Source organism: Cupressus sempervirens, chromosome 1 (genome assembly GCF_028749045.1).
Source record: "Cupressus sempervirens isolate cs-2001-9-10 chromosome 1, ASM2874904v1, whole genome shotgun sequence".
NCBI classification, from domain to species: Eukaryota; Viridiplantae; Streptophyta; class Pinopsida; order Cupressales; family Cupressaceae; genus Cupressus; species Cupressus sempervirens.
This window is the reverse complement of record NC_143118.1, coordinates 475,124,321-475,146,302: the sequence shown is the minus strand read 5'-3', so window position 1 is coordinate 475,146,302 and position 21,982 is coordinate 475,124,321. Positions and strand designations below refer to the sequence as shown.

The 21,982-nt window shown below is 36.1% G+C and overlaps 1 protein-coding gene across 2 annotated transcripts in view; it reads left to right on the top strand.

Annotated features, from left to right (window-relative positions):
- The window catches only part of LOC149578345 (tRNA (guanine(26)-N(2))-dimethyltransferase 2-like), a 65,266-nt gene extending 44,013 nt beyond the window's left edge, over nucleotides 1-21,253 (top strand). For both annotated transcript variants that reach the window (XM_089828349.1, XM_089828350.1), the window contains 8 exons: nucleotides 18,172-18,311; nucleotides 18,413-18,485; nucleotides 18,581-18,669; nucleotides 18,870-18,975; nucleotides 19,218-19,430; nucleotides 19,674-19,868; nucleotides 20,295-20,372; nucleotides 20,458-21,253. In XM_089828349.1, the coding sequence (XP_089684475.1) occupies nucleotides 18,172-18,311; nucleotides 18,413-18,485; nucleotides 18,581-18,669; nucleotides 18,870-18,975; nucleotides 19,218-19,430; nucleotides 19,674-19,868; nucleotides 20,295-20,372; nucleotides 20,458-20,700 (1,137 nt within the window). In that variant the 3' untranslated portion in view covers nucleotides 20,701-21,253. The remainder of the gene's footprint in view (nucleotides 1-18,171; nucleotides 18,312-18,412; nucleotides 18,486-18,580; nucleotides 18,670-18,869; nucleotides 18,976-19,217; nucleotides 19,431-19,673; nucleotides 19,869-20,294; nucleotides 20,373-20,457) is intronic.
- The last annotated feature ends 729 nt before the right edge of the window (nucleotides 21,254-21,982 follow it).

The following is a 21,982-nucleotide window of genomic DNA, read 5'->3' as shown; positions in this document are numbered from 1 at the left end:
CTTTTGGCCAAGGCCGAGGCTTTTCTATTAGAGGCTTAAGTGGTAATTCGGTTACTTAGTTACCTAAAGAAGATTGAAAACATGTAGAATTATCGCTGGCCGAAAATCGTGAAAGGAGAAGCTCTTGTTCGAAGGAAGAAAATTTGGATGAAGCAAAACATTAAATGGATATCTAAATGGAACATCAAGTTACAAGAGTGCCCGAACACAAATGTAGACATAAGAAAGTTTGTCAGAGAGAAGTGTCACAGTGCCATGTGGAATAATAACATTGGTAGAAAAAGGCTTATTATATTAAAGAATTCAACCCAAGCGAGGAACTGGGCGAAAAAGCTGCTATTCAAGGAAAGGCAAGGTTATTAGTGACACAACTGAGGATGGGATCTCATCACCTCAGGTGCAAGACGAGAAGATGGAAGAGGCCCCAAGAGGCTTGGGAGGAGGGACTTTGCATATTTTGTAGGTCGGGAGCAGTTGAAATGGAATGACATTTTTTTTTAGAATCCGCAGCATACGACAGCATCCGAACTCACTATGATGTCATCTTGAAGGTGGACAACATACATAGCTTATTTGAAGTGGACAAGATAAAGTAGACTGCAGGATTTTTGGTTAAGATCCATATCAGAAGATTAGAAATGGAAAGGAATTTGGAAATTACCTAGTGCACCCGTCCTTTGGTCCCTTAGACTGCTTTGGTCTCATGGACTTCATTAAAATCATTCATTTATTCATGTTAGAATGGTTGCCATTCCAAATTGACTTGATCTTGCTGTGATAGATTGCCAAAGGACAAACAAACGTGCTGGAATCATTTAGAGAGAGCAAACCAACTTCTGCCCATGTAGCAATGCTGCCCTATTTTGTCAGTTTTTTCATTAAGAGTTGATGACAGCTCTCTTGCTAGCAATTGATTCAATTTCCTCTTTCCTTGCCATGCCATGCCATGTTACTGGTGGATGTAAGGGCCCATCACAGACATGAAATTATAAATGCTAAAAACAATCTCACTTTATGGCTATACAATATACTCATATCTATTCTTCCTTATGTCTTCTAGGTGCACATGCTCCTTATGCTCGTTGCCGAAGAATGGACACCCCTTCCATCTTCCTTAATCATATGGAGTTAGTTTCCCGCTGATCCATCAGCCATGGGAAGCATACATTTGAAGAGCTACTAAATGACAATACGTATGAATGTTACTCAAAGCCACATTCTTTGCAAATAATGTAAATGCTAAATTTAGGGATAAAATGAAATTATTCCCTTATTACAGCTTGCTTTGTAATAATGATGAAGATTTATATGAGAATTGTGCTTTTGTATGCTCTTCTCCCTTTTGCTTGTGGCTGCAATTCTTTTTTCTGGTATCTTTATAAGCAAACACAAGAAGGGATCAAATCAGACATCCCACGGAAATCTGTAAACTCTGGGTCATAGTCAGATTTCAGAGATGAGTTATTAAATGATATATATTTATATATCACTTAATATCATTATATATATATATATATATATATATATATATATATATATATATATATATATATATATATATATATATATATATATATATAACTTAATATTATATTATATAAATATATATCTGAAATATGAAAGTATTTACAGAGGTATGCCTGCATTGATTATACCAATAACATGTTATTTCTATTACACAATAAATTTACTACATGCTAATTTCGCACTGGACCTTTACACATCAAACATAGCTATGTTATCAGGCTCTGCACATTTTAATTGCTATATATATTTATATGATGTAAAGCATTTGCATAGTCATATAGTGTGTGGGACTTGAGTAGAATACTGTTGTATTTATACTCTTAACTGCATTAGATTATTACCTCTTAAGATAGGTAATTCTTGCGGTGGAATGGACCATGCTTCATCATTCAAAGACACTAGATAAGGGCTGCGGAGGAATAAATCTTGGGGCAGAATGGACCACACAACGTCATACAAAGACACTAGATAAGGTCTGCAGTGGAATGGACATAGGCTACATCATACCAAGGCACTAGATAAGGCTTGCAGCGGAACTCATCATACAAAGGAATCATTTATGAATGAAAGCCTATATAGATGAAAAGCAATTGCAGTAAGGAGGAATGGTGAGGCCTCAGTAGGTACACCAACCCCATGAAGCATGGGGTCAAGGGGGCCATAACTTCCGTCCTTGAGTCCAAGTTGATTGAAGGGCACCCTGTTGAAATATTTCTACCAATCCACATGTATGTTAAATACTATGAGCGAGTTTCTTTCATATACATTATATGTTGTCACCTAAATCTCTATGTTAGGTACTATGTCTCATTTATTTATCAATTTGTAAGCATCACACTAACAATACACACACACCCCCCTTACCTAACCTTAATCATTGTAATTGTGTTTGTAGGGTATAAAGCATAGTTGAAAATTTCGGCGAAATATCGCCAAATTCGCGGATTTTCGCAGGTTGCTAGCAAAACCGAAATAAATGCTCAATAAACTAGGGCCGATATTTTATTAAACTCGTAGAGATTTCACAGAGTTAAATTCGTGCATAAAACAAAAAAAACCGCCATTTAAATCGTTGACTAGGTCTGCACGATTTTGTTTTAGGTTGAATGTTAAAAAAAATTTATTAGATCTACCGCGTGGGAAAGACATAAGATGCCGTGCGGGAAATACATAAGCAAAATAGAAGATATTTTCGCAGTCGGAAAAGTTGCGATGACTCTTTGAGCAGTCGGTAGTTGGAACAACTAGAGTCTTGGATGCAACATTCACCATTGTTTATAACTTGCTTGGACCGTTGGACATAGTGACTGCACCATTCACCATTGTTTCCATTTCCAAGCTTTCAACACAGTGGGAAGTTTGTTTATTGACGACAGAGAGAAGTTGTTTTGAACTTTTGCGAGCTCGTGATTCCATTCTCTACAGAGTGAGAAGTTTGTTTGGCCAGGTCAAGATTCCATTTTTGTCATGTTTTCCGGCTTATATATTTTATATATTTTGTTTTTTTGATTTCATATTATATTAATATATTTAGTTAAATAAAAATTGTTTTTAACTTTTTTTAACATTTTAGTAGCATATAATAGTAAATTAGTAAGTCTGCAACTATTAAATTTTTGATAATCATTAAGTCTGCTAATATTCAGTAACAACCTTCCATTTTTAGTATTTTACTATATCAAATTATTTATTTACTATAATAATTTAATAAATATTAAAAAAATTAAAATAGTAATAACATGTATCAATAACTGTAAGTCTGTAACTCTTATTAACTTATACTAAATTTTACTAATTGTGATTAAATTTTAATTTATAATCTTCAATTTCCATGTATTTGATAATTCTTTATCTTTCAATTTGCAAACTTGCAGTGCCAGTTTGTAACTGTACGAAATGGCTGGTGGCAGAAAGAAAGACCCTTTATGGATACATGGGATGGCAGGGGCAAACAAAGGAGATATCCAATGTATCCATTGCCTTTAAGAGATGAGTTCAGGCATCAGTCGATTGAAATATCATCTTGCCAAGATTCCATGCAATGATATTACACCGCATGAGATGTGTCTAGAAGAGGCTATGAGAGAGGCTTTGAAAAGCCTTCAAAATTATGCACAAAGTAAGGCAAATAAAAAAAGGACATTCGAGGCCATGGCAGCCCCAATGGGGACTTTTAGTTCTATAGCATCACAAACAGGTGGAGAGGCTTTTTCTTCTATTGGGCCTCGGATACGAGCATCAAGAAGTGTGGGTGGGTCCTTATTAGACTTTTGGGTTCCACGTAACACTCTTGACGCTCAACCTGGCTTGCTAGGAATTGCATGGAACAAGGAGATGCATGAGAAGACAAAGGTGGCAATTACAAGATTTTGGATCTGCAATGATATTCTCTTCAATTCTCTATGTAGTCCATATTGGGATGAAGTGGTCACCTCTATTTCTTTATCTGGTAAAGGGCTCAAACCCCAACTCGTTATGAGGTGAGTGGACCATTGTTAGACGGTGAGGTAAAAAACATTCATCAACTTCTGGAAGAGCAAAGAAAAGTTTGGGAAAAGAAAGGCTGCACCATTATATCCGATGGGTGGACGTATTGTAGGAATAGAACGCTCATCAACTTTATAGTTGCTTCAAGGGGGTAGTTAGTATTTCTAAAATCAGTTGATGGCTCTAATCAAGTAAAGAATGCAGGAAATTTGTGCAACATGTTGGATGAGGTGGTAATGGAAGTGGGAGTGGCTAACGTCATCGAAATTGTGATTGATAATGCAGCAGCGTATGTGGCAGCTGGTAGAATTTTGATGGAGAGGCACCCCATATTATTTTGGAGCCCTTGTGCTGCCCATTGTCTTGACTTGCTCCTTGAGGACCTAGGGAAACTGAGTTGGGTGGAGAAGGTGGTTGAAGATGGAAGAAATATTGCAAAGTACATCTACAATCATACATGGGTCTTGAGTCTTATAAGGCAACACACTAGCGGTAAGTATCTTGTACGAGCAGGGGTCACACACTTTGCTACTAATTTTCTAAACTTGCAAAGCATATCTGAGACATTGTTAGACCTCATGTGCATGTTTCTTGATAAGAAATGGTTAGAGAGTCCTTATGCTGGGAAGCCTGAAGCAGAGAAGATTGTGAGGATTGTGTTTGATGCTAGCTTTGAAAAGCTAATGGAGGAGACCTTCAAAGTAAGTTTTCAAGTCTTCATTGATGATTTAGTATTAAACTTTGAAATATTTGCATTGGCTGATTATTGTATGTTTTATTATGTCTAGGTGTTAGAACCGTTGGTGAAGGTTCTATGAATTGCGGATGGGGATAAAAATCCCATGGAGTTTCTATATGAGGCCATGGATAAGGAAAAAGAGGCCATTCAACATTTGTATAGGTCAAATGAGACTAAATATAGACCCATATGGAACATCATTGATCGTAGGTGGAACTGACAACTCCACCAACACATTCATGGAACTGACAACTCCACCAACACATTCAGGCAACTGCCTACTTCTTGAACCCCAAGTACTATTTCTCCAACACTTTTAGAGCAAATGTAGAGGTTCAAATTGGCTTGGGCACATGTATTCGAAGATTGGTTGCTGATACGAACCTTCGAGACCTCATACTTGATGAGTTGCAAAGCTACAAGAGGGAAGAGGGGCCATTGTTTTCTTCTCCTGATTGCAAACGTAGGAGATACACCTAGCAACCAGGTAAAAAAGAAGATGTGTTTAGTTTTATCATACCATTTATTTCACTTGTGAAGTTTATTGGAAGTTTTACCACATCATAAGTGATTTTTTTAATCCTTGCAGATCTGTGGCGGGAAGATTATGGTGCCACAACACCTAATCTTCAACAACTTGCCATCCAAATTTTATCGCAGCCTTGTAGTGCTTCTCGTTGCGAGAGAAATTGGAGTACTTTTCAAAACATACACACAAAGAAACATAATAGGTTGACTCAAAAGCGCCTGAATGACTTGGTTTATGTGAAGTACAACCTTCTCTTACAGGAGAATAAGGTGAAAGGTCAAGCTTCATATGAAGCACTAGACTTGGATGATATTGAACCATATTTAGCAGATTGGATTGCTCCTCCTGATGGTGAGGATGCAGATGCGGATGTGGGTGAACCTTTATTGACAGATGAGTAGCTAGTTGAGTTTGAGAGAGAAGCAGATGATCGGGATGCGGATGTGGCAGCACGTGAGGAGGAACATGAGCTTGGTTATCTATCAGAGGCTTTTGTCGAGCGCAAGACACCAATTAAGGCAACTATTGAGGATGTTGCCGCACAAACTACTTCAACACCACCCACCCAGCAGCAACGATCTCTTTTGAGTTTTACTCGTAAACGCAATTTATGATTACCACTTTTAGTTTTCATTGATACTAAAACTTGAACTTAATATGTATTTAGAAGTAGTTGTTTCATGGAGTTTGACTTCTATATGTATTGAACTTATTTATATTCAGATGTTGTACTTGTTTTTGGTATATGATTCTAGCACTATGTTAATCAATCAAGTTCTACTTGCTATGAATTATTGTTTAACTACAAACTTTGATTATTATATGATGGATATCTTAAACTTTTATATATTCTACAAATTTGCTGTATATGTATGCATTTTAAAAAATATTTTAAGAAATTGTATATTTTCAAATGTTCGATAAAAGTGCTGATTTATTGCCAATTTTTTTGCCGATTCCGATTTTTTCAAAAAATTGGACCAGCTGAGATATAGCCAATTCCAAATTTTTCAAGTATGAGGCATATCACCAAATTATCTTTGCATTGTTAAACAGATATATCAAACTCAGCATTGTAAGAAGGTTTAATGCGATGTTCTCTTGTCATAACAGAGAAGGCCAAACTATATATTTGCACATTACACTAATTTTCATTACACTAGCAGATTGTACATATATAATATAATATTAATTTTAGCAATACATAAATATATACTTAATCAACCTGTATAATTTACCTGTCATATTACAAATAGCAGTGATTTAGCTATTCAAAGCACTCATAAGTTAAGAAGTATCAATCACAGTAGTAATCTAAGGAAATTAGTCTCTTGGAATTAAGTTTGCAAAGCAATTGTCCCTATTTTCTGAGTTAGCCAAGAAGGGGTCATTACAATTGGTATCAGATTTTATAATCCTGCCAGTTTGTGAGAATAATATTACAGATGGGCGGAGTTTAGAATTATGCAAACTTAATGATAAAATGGATCCATCAACACGCTATAATAATATTCAAGAAAGACATACTCATTTATTTGGTGTACTAAAGGAAATAAACAGTGGCGGCAAGACAGGAGGCAATATCAATCTATCATCACTCAAACTACAACTTAAAATATGGCTACATCTAGTTCAAAATCAACATTTCCATCTAACGTTGAATGACAAGAAAACAGTGAGCCAACATTGAGGGATCTATGTTTACAAATTCAACAAAATCGGGTAAAAGCTGGATTGCATCATGATATGTCTCAAGAGGATCACATAGAGCTAATCAATAAACAAGCCCCTAAAGAACGTAAAAATCATTAACTTGACCTGAAGAGACAAATTGCAAAGAGTGATTATAAATTGGAGTCAAGAAGTTCACAACCAATATCATTAAAAACTTTGAAGGTTGTCACATCAAGGAGGAAGGAATAAAGTGTGACGACAAATAAAAGATTAGTATAATTCATCAAAGGTAACATGAAGCAGATAGTCAGAGCATGAGCACAATGCACTTCAAGGAGTTTAAACTTTTAAAGTACCAGAAGAGATAATAATTTCTGAGCCCTCTAAGGGGATGGAAGCAGTTGACTCTTCATGCATATCTTTTATCACAAATGAATCATGTACATGGACTCGTGAAGATCCTGAGTTGATCTTACATCATCGCAAGGGTCATGCACAAGAGGTGATTATAGTAAAGGTTAAGTCGAGAGATCATGATTCAAGATATGTAAAATTGTTCAAGGATATCAACCACAAGTTTCTTTCATCCATAATTGTACATGAGATGAATAATGCTTCTTGCACAAATAAACCCCAAGTTACCTTGTGTATCCAACTTCATCATCTTGAAGTTGATAAACAAGGGAAGTTAACATTAAATGCATGGAAATATGAACACAAATGATGGCAAATAAAAATAGAACGTCTAGAAATGAAACCCTAATACATCATGAAGAAGAGAATAAGTCCTTGATTATAGAAGAGATGACAACATCAAGAAGACAAGGCAATGTAATAATGCACTTCATGGAACCTAGTAACTACAAAGGAGATGATGAATTGTTCCAAGAAATCAGATAGGGAAAGGTTGGGATAAGTAAAACTTAATCTCAAGAACAAGGCTAACCTTGTAATTATTCCTAACCCTTTAGTTTGAAGTTGAAATGGAAAAAACTTATGACAACTCTCTTTTTAAATGGAATGATAAGACTCTCTTTGACTTTTATGATACTGGAGGTGGCACAGAGGTGACTGATGCCAATTGCTACCCAGATTGCTGAGGCGTCAGTCAACAATATCACCAAGGCTGTGTGGTATTATAGGTCCAATAGTACTCCCCTCATCAGTGGACAGACTTGTCACAGGTGGCCTAAAAGTAAATAGAGATCAGAATCCGTCATCTTGGAATGGTTTATCATTTGTGGAAATCTTACCTTCATTGTTGTTCAGTGGCATAAATGACCCTCATGGAGTGACAATCAACATCAGATGTAATATAGGATACGCCATACTCTTCTTCCCAAACATCTCCTTGAAGAAACCATAATTAACTCTTTCCCCACTACCTCTGACCTTGACACTTTCTCCAGACAACTTGTTAAGTCCACTTGGTTAAGGTGTACAGGGCAGCAGTCCATGTTGTTAAATTTGATGCTCCTTAGATCGGGAAACAGGAACCAAGGCATCCAGTTAATATGCATGACAACTCAAGCTCTTACACATGCCCAGTATCCCTTAAGTTATAAGCAATGCGTTTCAGTGTCTGCTTATATTCATTGTTGTATAATTTGGACAATGTCACTTATTTCTAGATACTGCTAGTTAAAATGATTTCTATGCTGACTGTTTCTAGTTCAAAATAAAATTGTTCTTATAGCTGGAATTTACAAATTCATGCACCAGAAGGTGACTAGGACATAACTGCTGATTAATGAGAGCAACTGCTTGGTAATGTCCCGGTTAAATTGACTAGTTCTTTTATTAACTAACCAGCAGAATAATAATGTACCTTTAGATGAGATGTTTAGAAGTCCCTTATTTCACCGAAAAGAGCTCCCAGTATATGATAGTAGGAATTGAGTCTTCGACTGAAGGCACAAGAGTGGAGAAAGTGTTAAATGCAAGCGATGTATACCTTCTACTAAGCTAGCATTCTCTAAACAATATCATTTGAGTAAAGTTGAGTAGCTTTGGAATGCACATTAAAATCTGCATTAAATTTCCATGGCAAGGAAGTTGTAAGGAGGAAATTACATATCACTGGTATCAGACTAGCAAGTTTCTTGTGTATGTAGAAATTTCGGTAAGTATACCAAGATTGTCTGCAAAGTCATTTAACAAAGTGTTGCAGGAATTGTATATGCATACAATAGCCATGACCAAATCATTGCGAAGAAAGACTTTAGAAACTCCAAGATTTGTGTGCAAGTAAAACAGAAGAAAAAGGCACTAAAAATTTCTTCATTGGTACCCTTGAGGAATGGCAAGATCTGTTGGCAAAGGAAGAACCATTCGTAAAATTCCAATGAGATGTTGGAGGAGTGGAAGGAGAGAAGAATCTACACAGGAAAGGGGACTACTCTCTACTTTAGATGTTTGAACCATGAAAAAGGCATTCATAGAAATTAATCTATCACAAGCTTTTTCTTTACTTCTCACACTGAATCAAGCTATTGGCAATTTTGAGCATGCCAGAAGGTATTGACTCTGAGTTGCTGACATGATTACAGTGGAAAAGGTCTTAGCTAAAAAGGCCGAAGGGTTGTCAATTTTATTATGGTTGAGAAATAGCTTCAGTCATCTGAATCATCATGTTATGGTAAAATTTTGCATGGTTGTCTTGCCAATTGTTTACTCAATTTTATTTGATTCTTCATTTTCTGTTTTTATATACCATCATTCGAGCTTTAAAACTGGCTGTGTGAAATGATTGCCTGCAAAGGTACTCTGTAAAGGACTGAATTGGAAAGAATCAACCTATCAGATATTAATTATGAGGCTTATCACAAATTTGGAAGAGCTTTTATTATTCTTTTGGATTGGCAGGCGCAACCCTCTATTTGCAATGTGCAGGTACCCATAATGTTTTATCTCGGTATAATGGTGTGTAATGTTCCATTCTAGGATTTGCTGTAGTTTATACTATAGTTGAAAAATTCGGAATCGGCAATATCTCAGCAGGCCCAATTTTTTTGAAAAATTCGGAATCGGCAAAAACTCGGCAAACAAATCGGCAATAAATTGATACTTTTATCGAACATTTGAAAATATACAATTTTTTAAAATATTCTTTAACATGCATACATATACACCAAATTTGTAGAATATTTAATAGTTTGAGATATCCCCCATATAACAATCAAAGTTTTTAGTTAAACAGTAATTCATAGCAAGTAGAACTTATTTGATTAACATAGTGCTAGAATCATATACCATAAAACAAGTACAACATTTGAATATAAATAAGTTCAATACATATAGAAGTCAAACTCTATGAAACTACTACTTCTAAATACATATTAAGTTCAAGTTTTAGTATCAATGAAAACAAAAAGTGGCAATCATAAATTGTGTCTACGACTAAAACTCAAAAGAGATAGTTGCTACTGGGTGGGTGGTGTTAAAGTAGTTGCTGTGGGAACATCCTCAATAGTTTCCCTAATAGGTGTCTCATGCTCAACAAAAAGCCTTTGATGGATAACCAAGCCCATGTTCCTCCTCACGTGCTGCCACATCCCCATCCCAGTCTTCTACTTCTTTCTCAAACTCAGCTAGCTGCTCATCTGTCAATAAAGGTTCATCCACATCCGCATCTGCATCCTCACCAATCAGGAGGAGCAATCCAATTTGCTGAATATGGATCAATATCATCCAAGTCTAGTGCTTCATATGAAACTTGACCTTTCGCCTTCTTCTCCTGTAAGAGAAGGTTGTACTTCACATAAACCAAGTCATTTAGGTGCTTTTGAGTCAACCTATTACGTTTCTTTGTATGTATGTTTTGAAAAGTACTCCAATTTCTCTCGCAGCCAGAAGCACTACAAGGCTGCGATAAAATTCGGATGGCAAGTTGTTGAAGATTAGGTGTTGTGGCACCATAATCTTCCCACCACAGATCTGCAAGGATTAAAAAAATCATTTATGATGTGGTAAAATTTTCAATAAACTTCTCTAGTGAAATAAATGGTATGATAAAACTAAACACATCTTCTTTTTTAGCTGGCTGCAAGGTGTATTTCCTATGTTTGCAATCAGGAGAAGAAAACAATGGCCCCTCTTCCCTCTTATAGCTTTGCAGCTCATCAAGTATGAGGTCTCGGAGGTTCGTATCAACAACTAATCTTTGAATACATGTGCCCAAGCCAATTTGAACCTCTGCATCTGCTTTAGAAGTGTTGGAGAAATAGTACTTGGGGTTCAAGAAGTAGGTAGCTGCAGGAATGTGTTGGTGGAGTTGTCGGTTCCACCTACAATCAATGATGTTCCATATGGGTCTATATTTAGTCTCATTTGACCTATACAACTGTTGAATGACTTCTTTTTCCTTATCCATGGCCTCATATAGAAACCCCATGGGGTTTTTATCCCCATCTACAATTCGTAGGACCTTCACCAACGGTTCTAACACCTAGACATAATAAAACATACAAAAATCAGCCAATGCAAATATTTCAAAGTTTAATACTAAATCATCAATGAAGACTTGAAAACTTACTTTGAGGGTCTCCTCCATTAGATTTTCAAAGCTAGCATCAAACGCAATATTCACAATCTTCTTTGCTTCAGGTTCCGGGCATAAGGACTCTCTAACCATTTCTTATCAAGAAACATGCGCATGAGGTCTAACACTCTCTTAGATATGCTTTGCAAGTTTAGAAAATTAGTGGCAAAGTGTGTGACCCCTGCTCGTACAAGATCCTTACTGCTAGTTTGTTGTCTCATAAGACTCAAGACCCATGTATGATTGTAGATGTACTTCGCAATATTTCTTCCATCTTCAACCACCTTCTCCACCCAACTTAGTTTCTCTAGGTCCTCAAGGAGCAAGTCAAGACAATGGGCAACACAAAGGCTCCAAAATAATGTGGGGTGCCTCTCCATCAAAATTCTACCAGCTGCAACATATGCTGCTGCATTATCAGTCACAATCTGGATGACGTTAGCCACTCCCACTTCCATTACCACCTCATCCAACATGTTGCACAAATTTTCTACATTTTTTACTTGATTAGAGGCATCAACTGATTTTAGAAATGCCAACTGCCCCCCTGAAGCAACTATAAAGTTGATGAGTGTTCTATTCCTGCAATCTGTCCAACCATCGGATATAATGGTGCAGCCTTTCTTTTCCCAAACTTTTCTTTGCTCTTCTAGAAGTTGATAAATATTTTTTACCTCACCGTCTAACAACGACCCACTCACCTCATAATGAGTTGGGGGTTTGAACCCTTTACTAGATAAAGAAATAGAAGTGACCACTTGATCGCAATATGGACTACATAAAAAATTGAAGGGAATATCATTGTGGATCCAAAATCTTGTAATTGCCACCTTTGTCTTCTCATTCATCTCCTTGTTCCATGCAGTGCCTAGCAAGCCAAGTTCAGCACTAGGAGTGTTACGTGGAACCCAAAAGTCTGATAAAGACCTGCCACACTTCCTGATGCTTGTATCCAAGGCCCAATTGAAGAAGAAGCCTCTCCACCTGTTTGTGATGCTGTAGAAATAAAAGTCCCCATTGGGGCTGCCATGGCCTCGAATGTCCTTTTTTTTATCTGCCTTACTTTGTGCATATTTTTGAAGGCTTTTCAAAGCCTCTCTCGTAGCCTCTTCTGGACACATGGTGTAATATCATTGCATGGAATCTTGGCAAGATGATATTTCAATTGACTGATGCCTAAACTCATCTCTTTAAGGCAATGGATACATTGGATATCTCCTTTGTTTGCCCCTGCCATCCCATGTATCCATAAAGGGTCTTTCTTTCTGCCACCAGCCATTTTGTACAGTTACAAACTGGCACTGCAAGTTTGCAAATTGAAAGATAAAGAATTATCAGATACATGGAAATCAAAGATTATAAATTAAAATTTAATCACAATTAGTAAAATTTAGTATAAGTTAATAAGGGTTACATACTTACAGTTATTGATACATGTTATTACTATTTAATTTTTTTTAATATTTATTAAATTATTATTGTAAATAAATAATTTGGTATAGTAAAATACTAAAAATACTAAAAATGGAAGGCTGTTACTGAGTATTAGCAGACTGTTAATGATTATAAAAAATTTAATAGTTGCAGACTTACTAATTTACTATTATATGCTACTAAAATGTAAAAAAAAGTAAAAAACAATTTTTATTTAACTAAATATAATAAAATATATTAATATAATATGAAATCAGAAATACAAAATATATAAAATATATAAGCAGGAAAACAAGACAAAAATGGAATCCTGGCCTGGCCAAACAAACTTCTCACTCTGCAGAAAATGGAATCACGAGCTCATAAAAATTCAAAACATTTCTCTCTGTCGTCAGTAAACAAACTTCCCACTGTTTTGAAAGCTTGGAAATGGAAACAATGGTGAATGGTGCGGTCACTGTGTCCAACGGTCCAAGAAAGTTATAAACAATGGCGAATGTTGTGTCCAGGACTCTAGCTGTTCCAACTGCTGACTGCTGAAAGAGTCATCGCAACTTTTCCGACTGCGAAAATATCTTCTATTTTGCTTCTGTCTTTCCCACACGGCATCTTATTTCTTTCCCATGTGGTAGATGTAATAAATTTTTTTAACATTCAACCTAAAACAAAATCGTGTTGATCCAGTCAACGATTTAAATGGCGGTTTTTTGTTTTATGCACGAATTTAACTCTGAAATCTCTGCGAGTTTACTAAAATATCGGCCCCGGTTTATTGAGCGTTTATTTCGGTTTTGCTAGCAACCCTCGAAAATCCGCGAATTTGGCTATTATTCTCCGAAATTTTCAACTATGACGTGCCTGATTTGTCAATATGCTTGAACAATCACAAGGTGCTGCTATATCTGATATGGCAATCTGTGCATGCAACAAAAGATGGCGATATTGCTTTAGAGCGCTGAAGCTACTGTGTTAAATCTGAATATGTGTTAATCTGAATATGTATTCTTGCAACAATAATTGTGCTGTCTTTGATGTATATTTAGATGCTTGCAACTGGATTTGACAATAAGGCAAGTGCTCAATTTAAGCAGATCCAAATAGGATGGATTAGGATAAGTTAAATTCTAAATGATAATTTCCGTGAAGGATTGTGAACTCCTTATACATTGGAATGGGAATGAGGAGTCACATTACCAAAGGTCATGTCATATGACCATTTATCTAAGTTATCGGTTTGGGTCCAGGTCCAGGTACAGATGTGGGTACAAAAGACCGATAGGTGAATTTTTTTTGAGTTTTTTGGGATGCATTTGGGTATGTGTGTGTATGTATACAAATTTATACATGTAAAAAAAGTTGAAATTTACAAAATTAAATCACTTGATAGTATGATACTTCTTCATTGATCAATGCCAAATGCCAAAGATAAATACCAAATGCTTTTTTAGGTTTCAATGCAAAAGAACAGTTAAAAACACTTTAGAATGTGTGAATTGTTTTTGAGTTTTTTTTGGATGCATTTGGGTATGTGTGTATATATACAAATTTATATATGTTAAAAAAAGTAAAGAAATTTACAGAATGAAATCATTTGATGGTTTGATACTTCATCATTGATCAATACCAAATGCCAAAGATAAATACCAAATGCCTTTTTAGGTTTCATTGGAAAAAAAACAGTAAAAAACACTTTAGAATGTGTTTTTTTTAAAAGTTAAAAAAGTCACTAAATGGCAGAATGCATTGGGATGCTGTCTGACTGCTCATCCATAGGGAATCCTAACACATCCTCCACTGCATCCATACCCATTCGCACCAGGATGTAGGGGCAGGTGGTGTGCATCCGGTATTGTAGCCTTTAATTATCAACACTCTACTTCATTAGCATAATGATCAGTGACTTAATCACATCCTTTTATGAGGCTTAACTGTACCATATATAATTGATCTTAGTATTATCGATTAGTTTTCTTCTTATCACCACATAATACTATAATAGTTATCACATTCTTTCATTATGAGAGCCTTCATAATTGTCATGGCTAATTAAATTGAGATGACTTGTGCCTTCTCTAGGCTAATCTATTCTTTAATTATTTAATCAATGATACAAAGCCATTAACAATTATCAATAACAATCTCCACAAATTATGAAGATGATAGGATTGGCCAAGTTCGCTGGAAATGATAATCAATCAATATCCTTGGTACTCATTGCTTGTAACCTTAATAGCCTTTTCCTACGGTCAACATAATCATTGTTAAATCGTTTGATTACTTCAGTATCACTTAAACATATTTTCTCGACCATTGTCTTGAAGTATGTGATTATAACCTTTGTTGGGATTAAGGTGTCTCAACCTTAGAGTCCTAACATGATGATTTATATAATTGATTGAAATATCTCAAGTTATTGATTTCATAAGTTGCCATTCACTTTGTGGGACCCCTTGGTGAGGTGGCATCCTACATGGCAGATGATGAGATAGCTTATTCCTTATTTTCTAGGAACTTGACACCTACTTGGAAGATGCTAAGTTATAGGAAGATATTGTCATATATTTTCATTTGGTGGGTGATGCATGAGCATCTTGCATGGAAAAATTATTGAAAAAAAAAAAAAAAAAATCTGGAGGAGAGAGAAAGTGACGAAAATTAGAGGAGAAATAATAAAAAAATAAAAAAGGGGAAAAAGGAGAAAAGAAAGAAATAGAGGATTTTTATTTTCGAGGTGCATAGGTGGCATAATAGGAAAAAATAAAAAAATAAATGGTTGTCATTCCATTTATCGAGGTGTGTGGGTAGAATTCTAGAAAGTTATGAGTATTGTAGAAGGTTATGGAAGTTGTAGAGGGTTGTGGAGGAATTCTAGAAGGTTGTGGATAAGTCATGCATGGGATGGTAAGTGCCTATTTAAGCAAGGCATATGAGCATTTCTAAATCAAGCTCAAGGAGAAGCTCGAGGAGTAGAAGCTCAAGGTGAAGTTTGAGAAGTGGAAGCTCGAGAAGAAGGAGCTCGGGAAGTAGAAGTTGTGGAAGGTGAAGCTTGGAAAGCTTGGAAGTCTTCAAGGTGTGAAAGAGGAGGGAGTGAAGAGTGAGTTTTCTTGAGTCTGTGGATAGAGCGCCGAATGTGAGGCAGTTTACAACAGGATTATGGTGGAGTTGTGAGTGTAGACAGAGCGCCGAATGTGAGGCAGTTTACACTTGGATCTTGGATAAAGTTGAAGAAGAGCTAGTGGCTGCGGTTTAGAAACAAGGAGATTGCTTAGTGGCTTGCGAGCACAAGTTGAGATCTCAGAGGTTTCTACCAGAGTGTGGATCTGGGCTAGCTTGGGCTTGGATTGGATCTTGAGAGATCTTGTAGAAAGGTTATTGTAATTGCTAAGGATTTTCAAGTTTAATAAAATTGCTTGGGAAGTATTTTGTCATCTCTTTTTCTCCTTATTGTGGCATTTTTTGGTTATGAGTTGGTAAGGGTGGTGCGTACCTTCGTCAGTGGTATCAGGGCGTATCTTCATTAGTGTGGAAATTGTTTTGGCAATTTCCTATATCGACTAACGAGTCTTGGTTGGCAATTACTTTTGTGCATTGGAGTTGTATTTTAGCAACAGACATGGTGGGGTTCACTTTTGACAAGTGGTGTGAGGTAAGGAAGGTGCCCGATCCTAGTCATGGTAATTTCAATGTTATGTGCATTGTATTTGGCAAGATGACTGTTATGGATGAGATAGGTGTTGTTTCCTTGGAAGTTGCCATGAGCAATATGTCATGAAATTGTCAAGTTTCTTATATTATGACACAACTTATCTCTTATGTGTTGAAGATGGTTTTGGAAACCATGGGAACACACCTCTTGTGTTGAGCTCTATATATACTGGTGCCTTTGTTGATTTACAATGTGAGAGAGAGAGTGTGGAGTTTATTTCATAGGGTTATGCTGTGGGATTTTTTGTAGGATGTAACAAGATGTAAATATCCATGTGAAGACGTAGATCCTGAAATGTATTGTAACTTGTTGCTGAATAATACATCGGCTCAATGTTTTGTAGTGTGGTGTTTTTCACTTGGAAGTGTTTTCCCCATGTATATCTGTGTTTTCTGTTCTGTCTTAGTTTTAAGATTCTAGAATACTAAATCTTTGTCGTAATGCTGCTGAAATTTGTTTGATCTGTAAATTGCAATCGCCTTCCTTTAAGGTTTTAATTGTGGGAAATCAATTCTGTTTGTTTTCACTTTTATGACACAGTAGTATGTACTTGTATTTGTTTGTTAGAAGTTATTAAAGTAATCATTGGATATAAGGATGTGCATGCTGATTACAGATGGTTTTTGGGGATGTTCTCATTTCCCTTCAGTCTTGACATATCTTGGTGCAACATCAGGTTCTCCTTGACTGATGGCTAATCTCAACAAGCTTCATTTCTGCTTTATCAATTATGCACGATCACTTTGCCCAGTGCTGTTCTTGGTCAATGGAAAGTTGAAGATTACCATATTGTAGTTGCCAATCATAGGCTTCATACTATCCTCAACTCCAGAGTTTTCCTTGAGAGTATTGACCATGGTTGATACTGATTGTTAATGCTACAGCTTGGTGTGATTGGGTTTACCCAGGCTAGCTGAATTAATTGATATCATTGACCAATCAATGATCTTGTGATGCCTTAGCTCCTAACAGAACTTATTAATTCAGAATATTCGCTTGGTATATTCGACTTATGCATTCCATTTCATTGTTGGCATTTATCATTCTCCGTTTCTTTGTTTAATTGTTAATTGCGGTGACAGCCTTCTTGGCTGGTGCTTTGAAGTCATTTATCTATTAGATATTGGTCTCTAGATGTAATTGATAGTGTACTCGACTCCTTTATATAGGATCTTTATTGCATTTTTCTCTTCAGAGACTTAACAAAATTAAGCTCCTTGGTTGACAGGATGGGGATATTACACAGGGCTACCATGATCTTATCCTATGTTTCTGCTTGTTGTCTGCAATTTCCTATTCTCTTTCATACTTGTAAAATTTCTGAGTTATACAGTCTTTCATTGTGTCCTTTTATGAACAATTTATTATTTGAGCTAATTTCCAATGCTTTCGTATTTGCAGATATGGCTTGTATAGGTATAATGATGTACTATCTACAGATATACTGTTTTGTGTGAGCTGTGATATGCTGTGGTATTTTAATTAAACTCATTCTTCACTGTGATGGTTTTCTGATTTATATTTGTCATTTTCAGGTTGATCTTGATCCTTATGGTTCCCCTTCTGTTTTCCTGGACTCAGCAGTCCAGTCAGTTGTAGATGGAGGGATGTTAATGTGCACAGCAACTGACATGGCAGTGCTTTGTGGCAAAAATGGGGAGGTTTGCTATTCTAAGTGAGAAAATTTGTTAGCTTATTACCATTTGATTTTTATTTTGCACTGCAATTTTTTGCCTATCGCTAAATTTATACTTAATGTTTGTCTAATAATATCAGATACGGTTCATATCCTACTCGTGCAGAGTATTGCCATGAGATGGCTTTGAGAATTCTTCTAGCTTCTATTGAGGTTTGTATTATTAGTAGGGTCTGCCTTTTTGCATCTGTGATAATACTATTTCTCTCCCATAATTTGATAATTGTAATTTTAATCATAATGTGCAGAGCCACGCAAATCGTTACAAGCGATATATTGTTCCTGTTCTGTCTGTCAAAGTGGATTTCTACATTCGTGTTTTTGTACGTATATTCACGTGTGTATCCTGCCCTTTCTCTAACTAGTCATAATTTATTATTTCTGCTTAGAAATGCATAGCATGTGTTCTACGCGTACATTTTTCACCTTACAGTTTGATTAGAAATCAGACAATTACAAAACTTGATATTGCACGACTTATTGTTTCTTCCACACATTTTAATGGTAATAAATAACTAAATTCTTGATTTTTTGTAGTTCTGCAAATGCAATGAAAAATACGCCTCTTAAATTGTCGTATATATATCAGTGTGTTGGATGTGATTCCTTCCACTTACAGCCTCTGGCTCGGACTGTGAACAAGGTATCTTTAACTTTACTTTTCAGGAAATGATACTATTTTGTTAATTTTAATTAAAGTAAATTTCTGGGCAAAAATATTTTGATATAATTTTGGAGCTCTTTTTAAAAGGCTTGATAACTTAACTTATTAATGAATACTTTTTAGAAGACTGCTTGCTTGTAAGAAATTTGACAGTTGATGTGGTGTGCCTGATCTGCCTCAAGTTTATGCTGATTCTGATGTGTTGTTTTGGTGTCCTAAAGAATAACAGTGTGCGATATTTACCTGGTTGTGGCCCAGTTGTTCCTCAGGAGTGCAGTGATTGTGGTAAAAAATTTAATATGGGTGGGCCTATATGGTCTGCTCCAATTCATGATCCTGACTGGGTTTCCTCCATATTATCAATGGTCACCTCCCTGAAGTCATGCTATCCTGCATATGACAGGATATATGCTATCATGACATCTGTGTCTGAGGTAAGGATCTTTTCCATTTTCTGTATTAAATGCTATCTGTGCAGGTTGGTTTGATAAATTTTAATTGGCTACCATTTTATGAACATAGTATTCTCTATGGTTAAATTGTGAACAGTTCTATTGTTTCCCTACTAAGTAATGCATAGTTAAGTGATCGGTGGCACTGCCTTTTCTTTGTTCTTCAATTTTGAGTGCATAGATTATTGTTAAATTATTAATTAAAGTGGAAATAATATATTGCAGGAATTACTGGATGTACCTCTTTTCCTTTGTCAACACAATATATGTGGTACGTTGAAATGTACCTCTATAGGAGCAAATATGCTTCGATCAGCAATAGTCAATGCAGGATATCGTGTTTCAGGAACTCATACAGCCCCATTGGGCTTGAAAACAGACGCTCCCATGGATGTCGTCTGGGATATCATGCGCTGCTGGGTAAAATAGCTGATCATTATTTGTTTTTTTCGATTGGCAAGAGGCTGGAGCCAAGATTAATTATTATGTGTCGTGATTAATTATTATTATTTATTAAGTGTGAGTAGGTTCGAACCCAAGACCTCTTTGATAAGAGGCTCACAATTTACCATTGTGTTGTAGGCTCTTACCTAAATAGCTGATCATTATTATTCTTGCATTTCTTTGTCTTATTTCTTTTCGTCACTGGTAAATATTTTCATCCCCTCCTTGAAATCCCTTCATTGATTATTTCTGCTTGAGTTAGTTGGCTTACCCATATTTGAAATTTTGATTATTTACTTGAAGGAACTTGTGATGGATCTTCTTTCGCTCTAATATGATGTTTATATGTATTGGTTTTATATCAAAGATTCTTATAGTTTACCAATGTCTGTTTACCTCCAGGTACAATTGCATCCAGTGAAAAGCCAACCTTCTGATCAGTCAGGAAGTATTATCCTTGCCAAAGAGCCTACTCTCAAGGTATGAAGATTCTTTTTGAACTTGGGACTTTGTTCACCATAATTTTTTCAACTTAGTGATACCATTTGTTTGGATGCTTTTCCAGGCCAATTTCACACAGGCACAAGCTGCTCTCAGCCATGCTCAATGTAAAAAAGTTCCTCGTTTTCTTCCCAATCCTGAAAGTTACTGGGGACCAAAGCCTAGGGCTGGTCGTCAAATTACAAGCAAGCATACTTCTCTGTTGGGACCTGACTTCATCAATAATTTAACTTGTCAAAGAGAAAGTGAGTTGCCTGAAGCAAAGCGCCAAAAGTTGGACAAAGCTAACTGTAAAGAAGATATTTGAAGTAGGATATAAAGTTAGATAGAGTTGCACGTATTGTTATTGTTAAATAATTGTATTACTTCGAGAAAGACTGCTAGGTAATAGGCCTGTCACCTTTGCCTGCTATGTGGCAATGTGCATACTGTCTGATCTTAAAAGAGTTCATCATTTTCTTTTAAAACATCATGTCTGCTTGGGTCCATTTTAGTTTGGCCGTTTTTGGACAGTTAAATAATTGTATTACTTTGAGAAAGACTGCTTGGTAATTGGCTTGGTACCTTTGCGGCTATTGTGGCAGTGGGCATACTGTCTGGTCTTAAAAGAGTTCATCATTGGACAGTTAAATAATTGTATTACTTTGAGAAAGGTTGCTTGGTAATAGGCCTGGCACCTTTGCCGGCTATTGTGGCAGTGGGCATACTGTCTGGTTTCTAAAAGAGCATCATTTGCTATTAAAACATCACATCTACTTGGGTCCAATTTACTTTGGCCGTTTTTGGACATGATTATAATTTCTTTCCTTCCTCTACTGTGCTACTTATTATATGCTATAACAATAGTGCGTTATATTACATTTCCAGAGATTCTGGAACAATTGTGGGGGTTTTAACCTCAAATTTGAATACACTTTTGTTGTTCTGGCTAAGGTTATCCTACATCACACTCTCTTTTAACAGAGATGCAATAATGATTGGGAATCAAGACTCGCGTTTTATAGCTGCATTAGAAACTAGACTGATTCTGGTATCCATAATATAAAATTGGTGAAGTCCAATGCCATGTTTTTTATTAGTGAATGAGAAAAAGGGCTCTGTCTCATTAGTGCAATGCCATGTTGGTATCCGAGAAATATGCAGTTGCCACCCAATAGTTTCAATCTAAGGGAAAGTGAAACCTAGAAGAGGTGGCTTGATAGAGTTTTCATAGAAGGTGCAATGAACACATGTTATTATGAACATGAGTTATGTAACTACTAACATGAAGTTTATTCTATGGCTGACTTGATTGATATCTTTATTTGATCTCTATGTATATGTTAAGCTACTTTTCTTGTGAACTATCTTCTATGGCCTGCTTGATCTTATTCTTTATTTGATTTCTATCTGAATGGAGGGCGGGCGGTGCTTTGTTATCTTTTGAAATACCTGTTGATGTGTGTTTTATGACTCACCAAACAGTAGAACAAAATACCGAAATATCTTATCCTCTCTTGAATAAAGTCTTGTGTATGCTAAGATTGCTAGAAGATCATACAATGACTTCAAGGTTCATCTAATGCCAGGTCTTGACTGTGGATAAGATC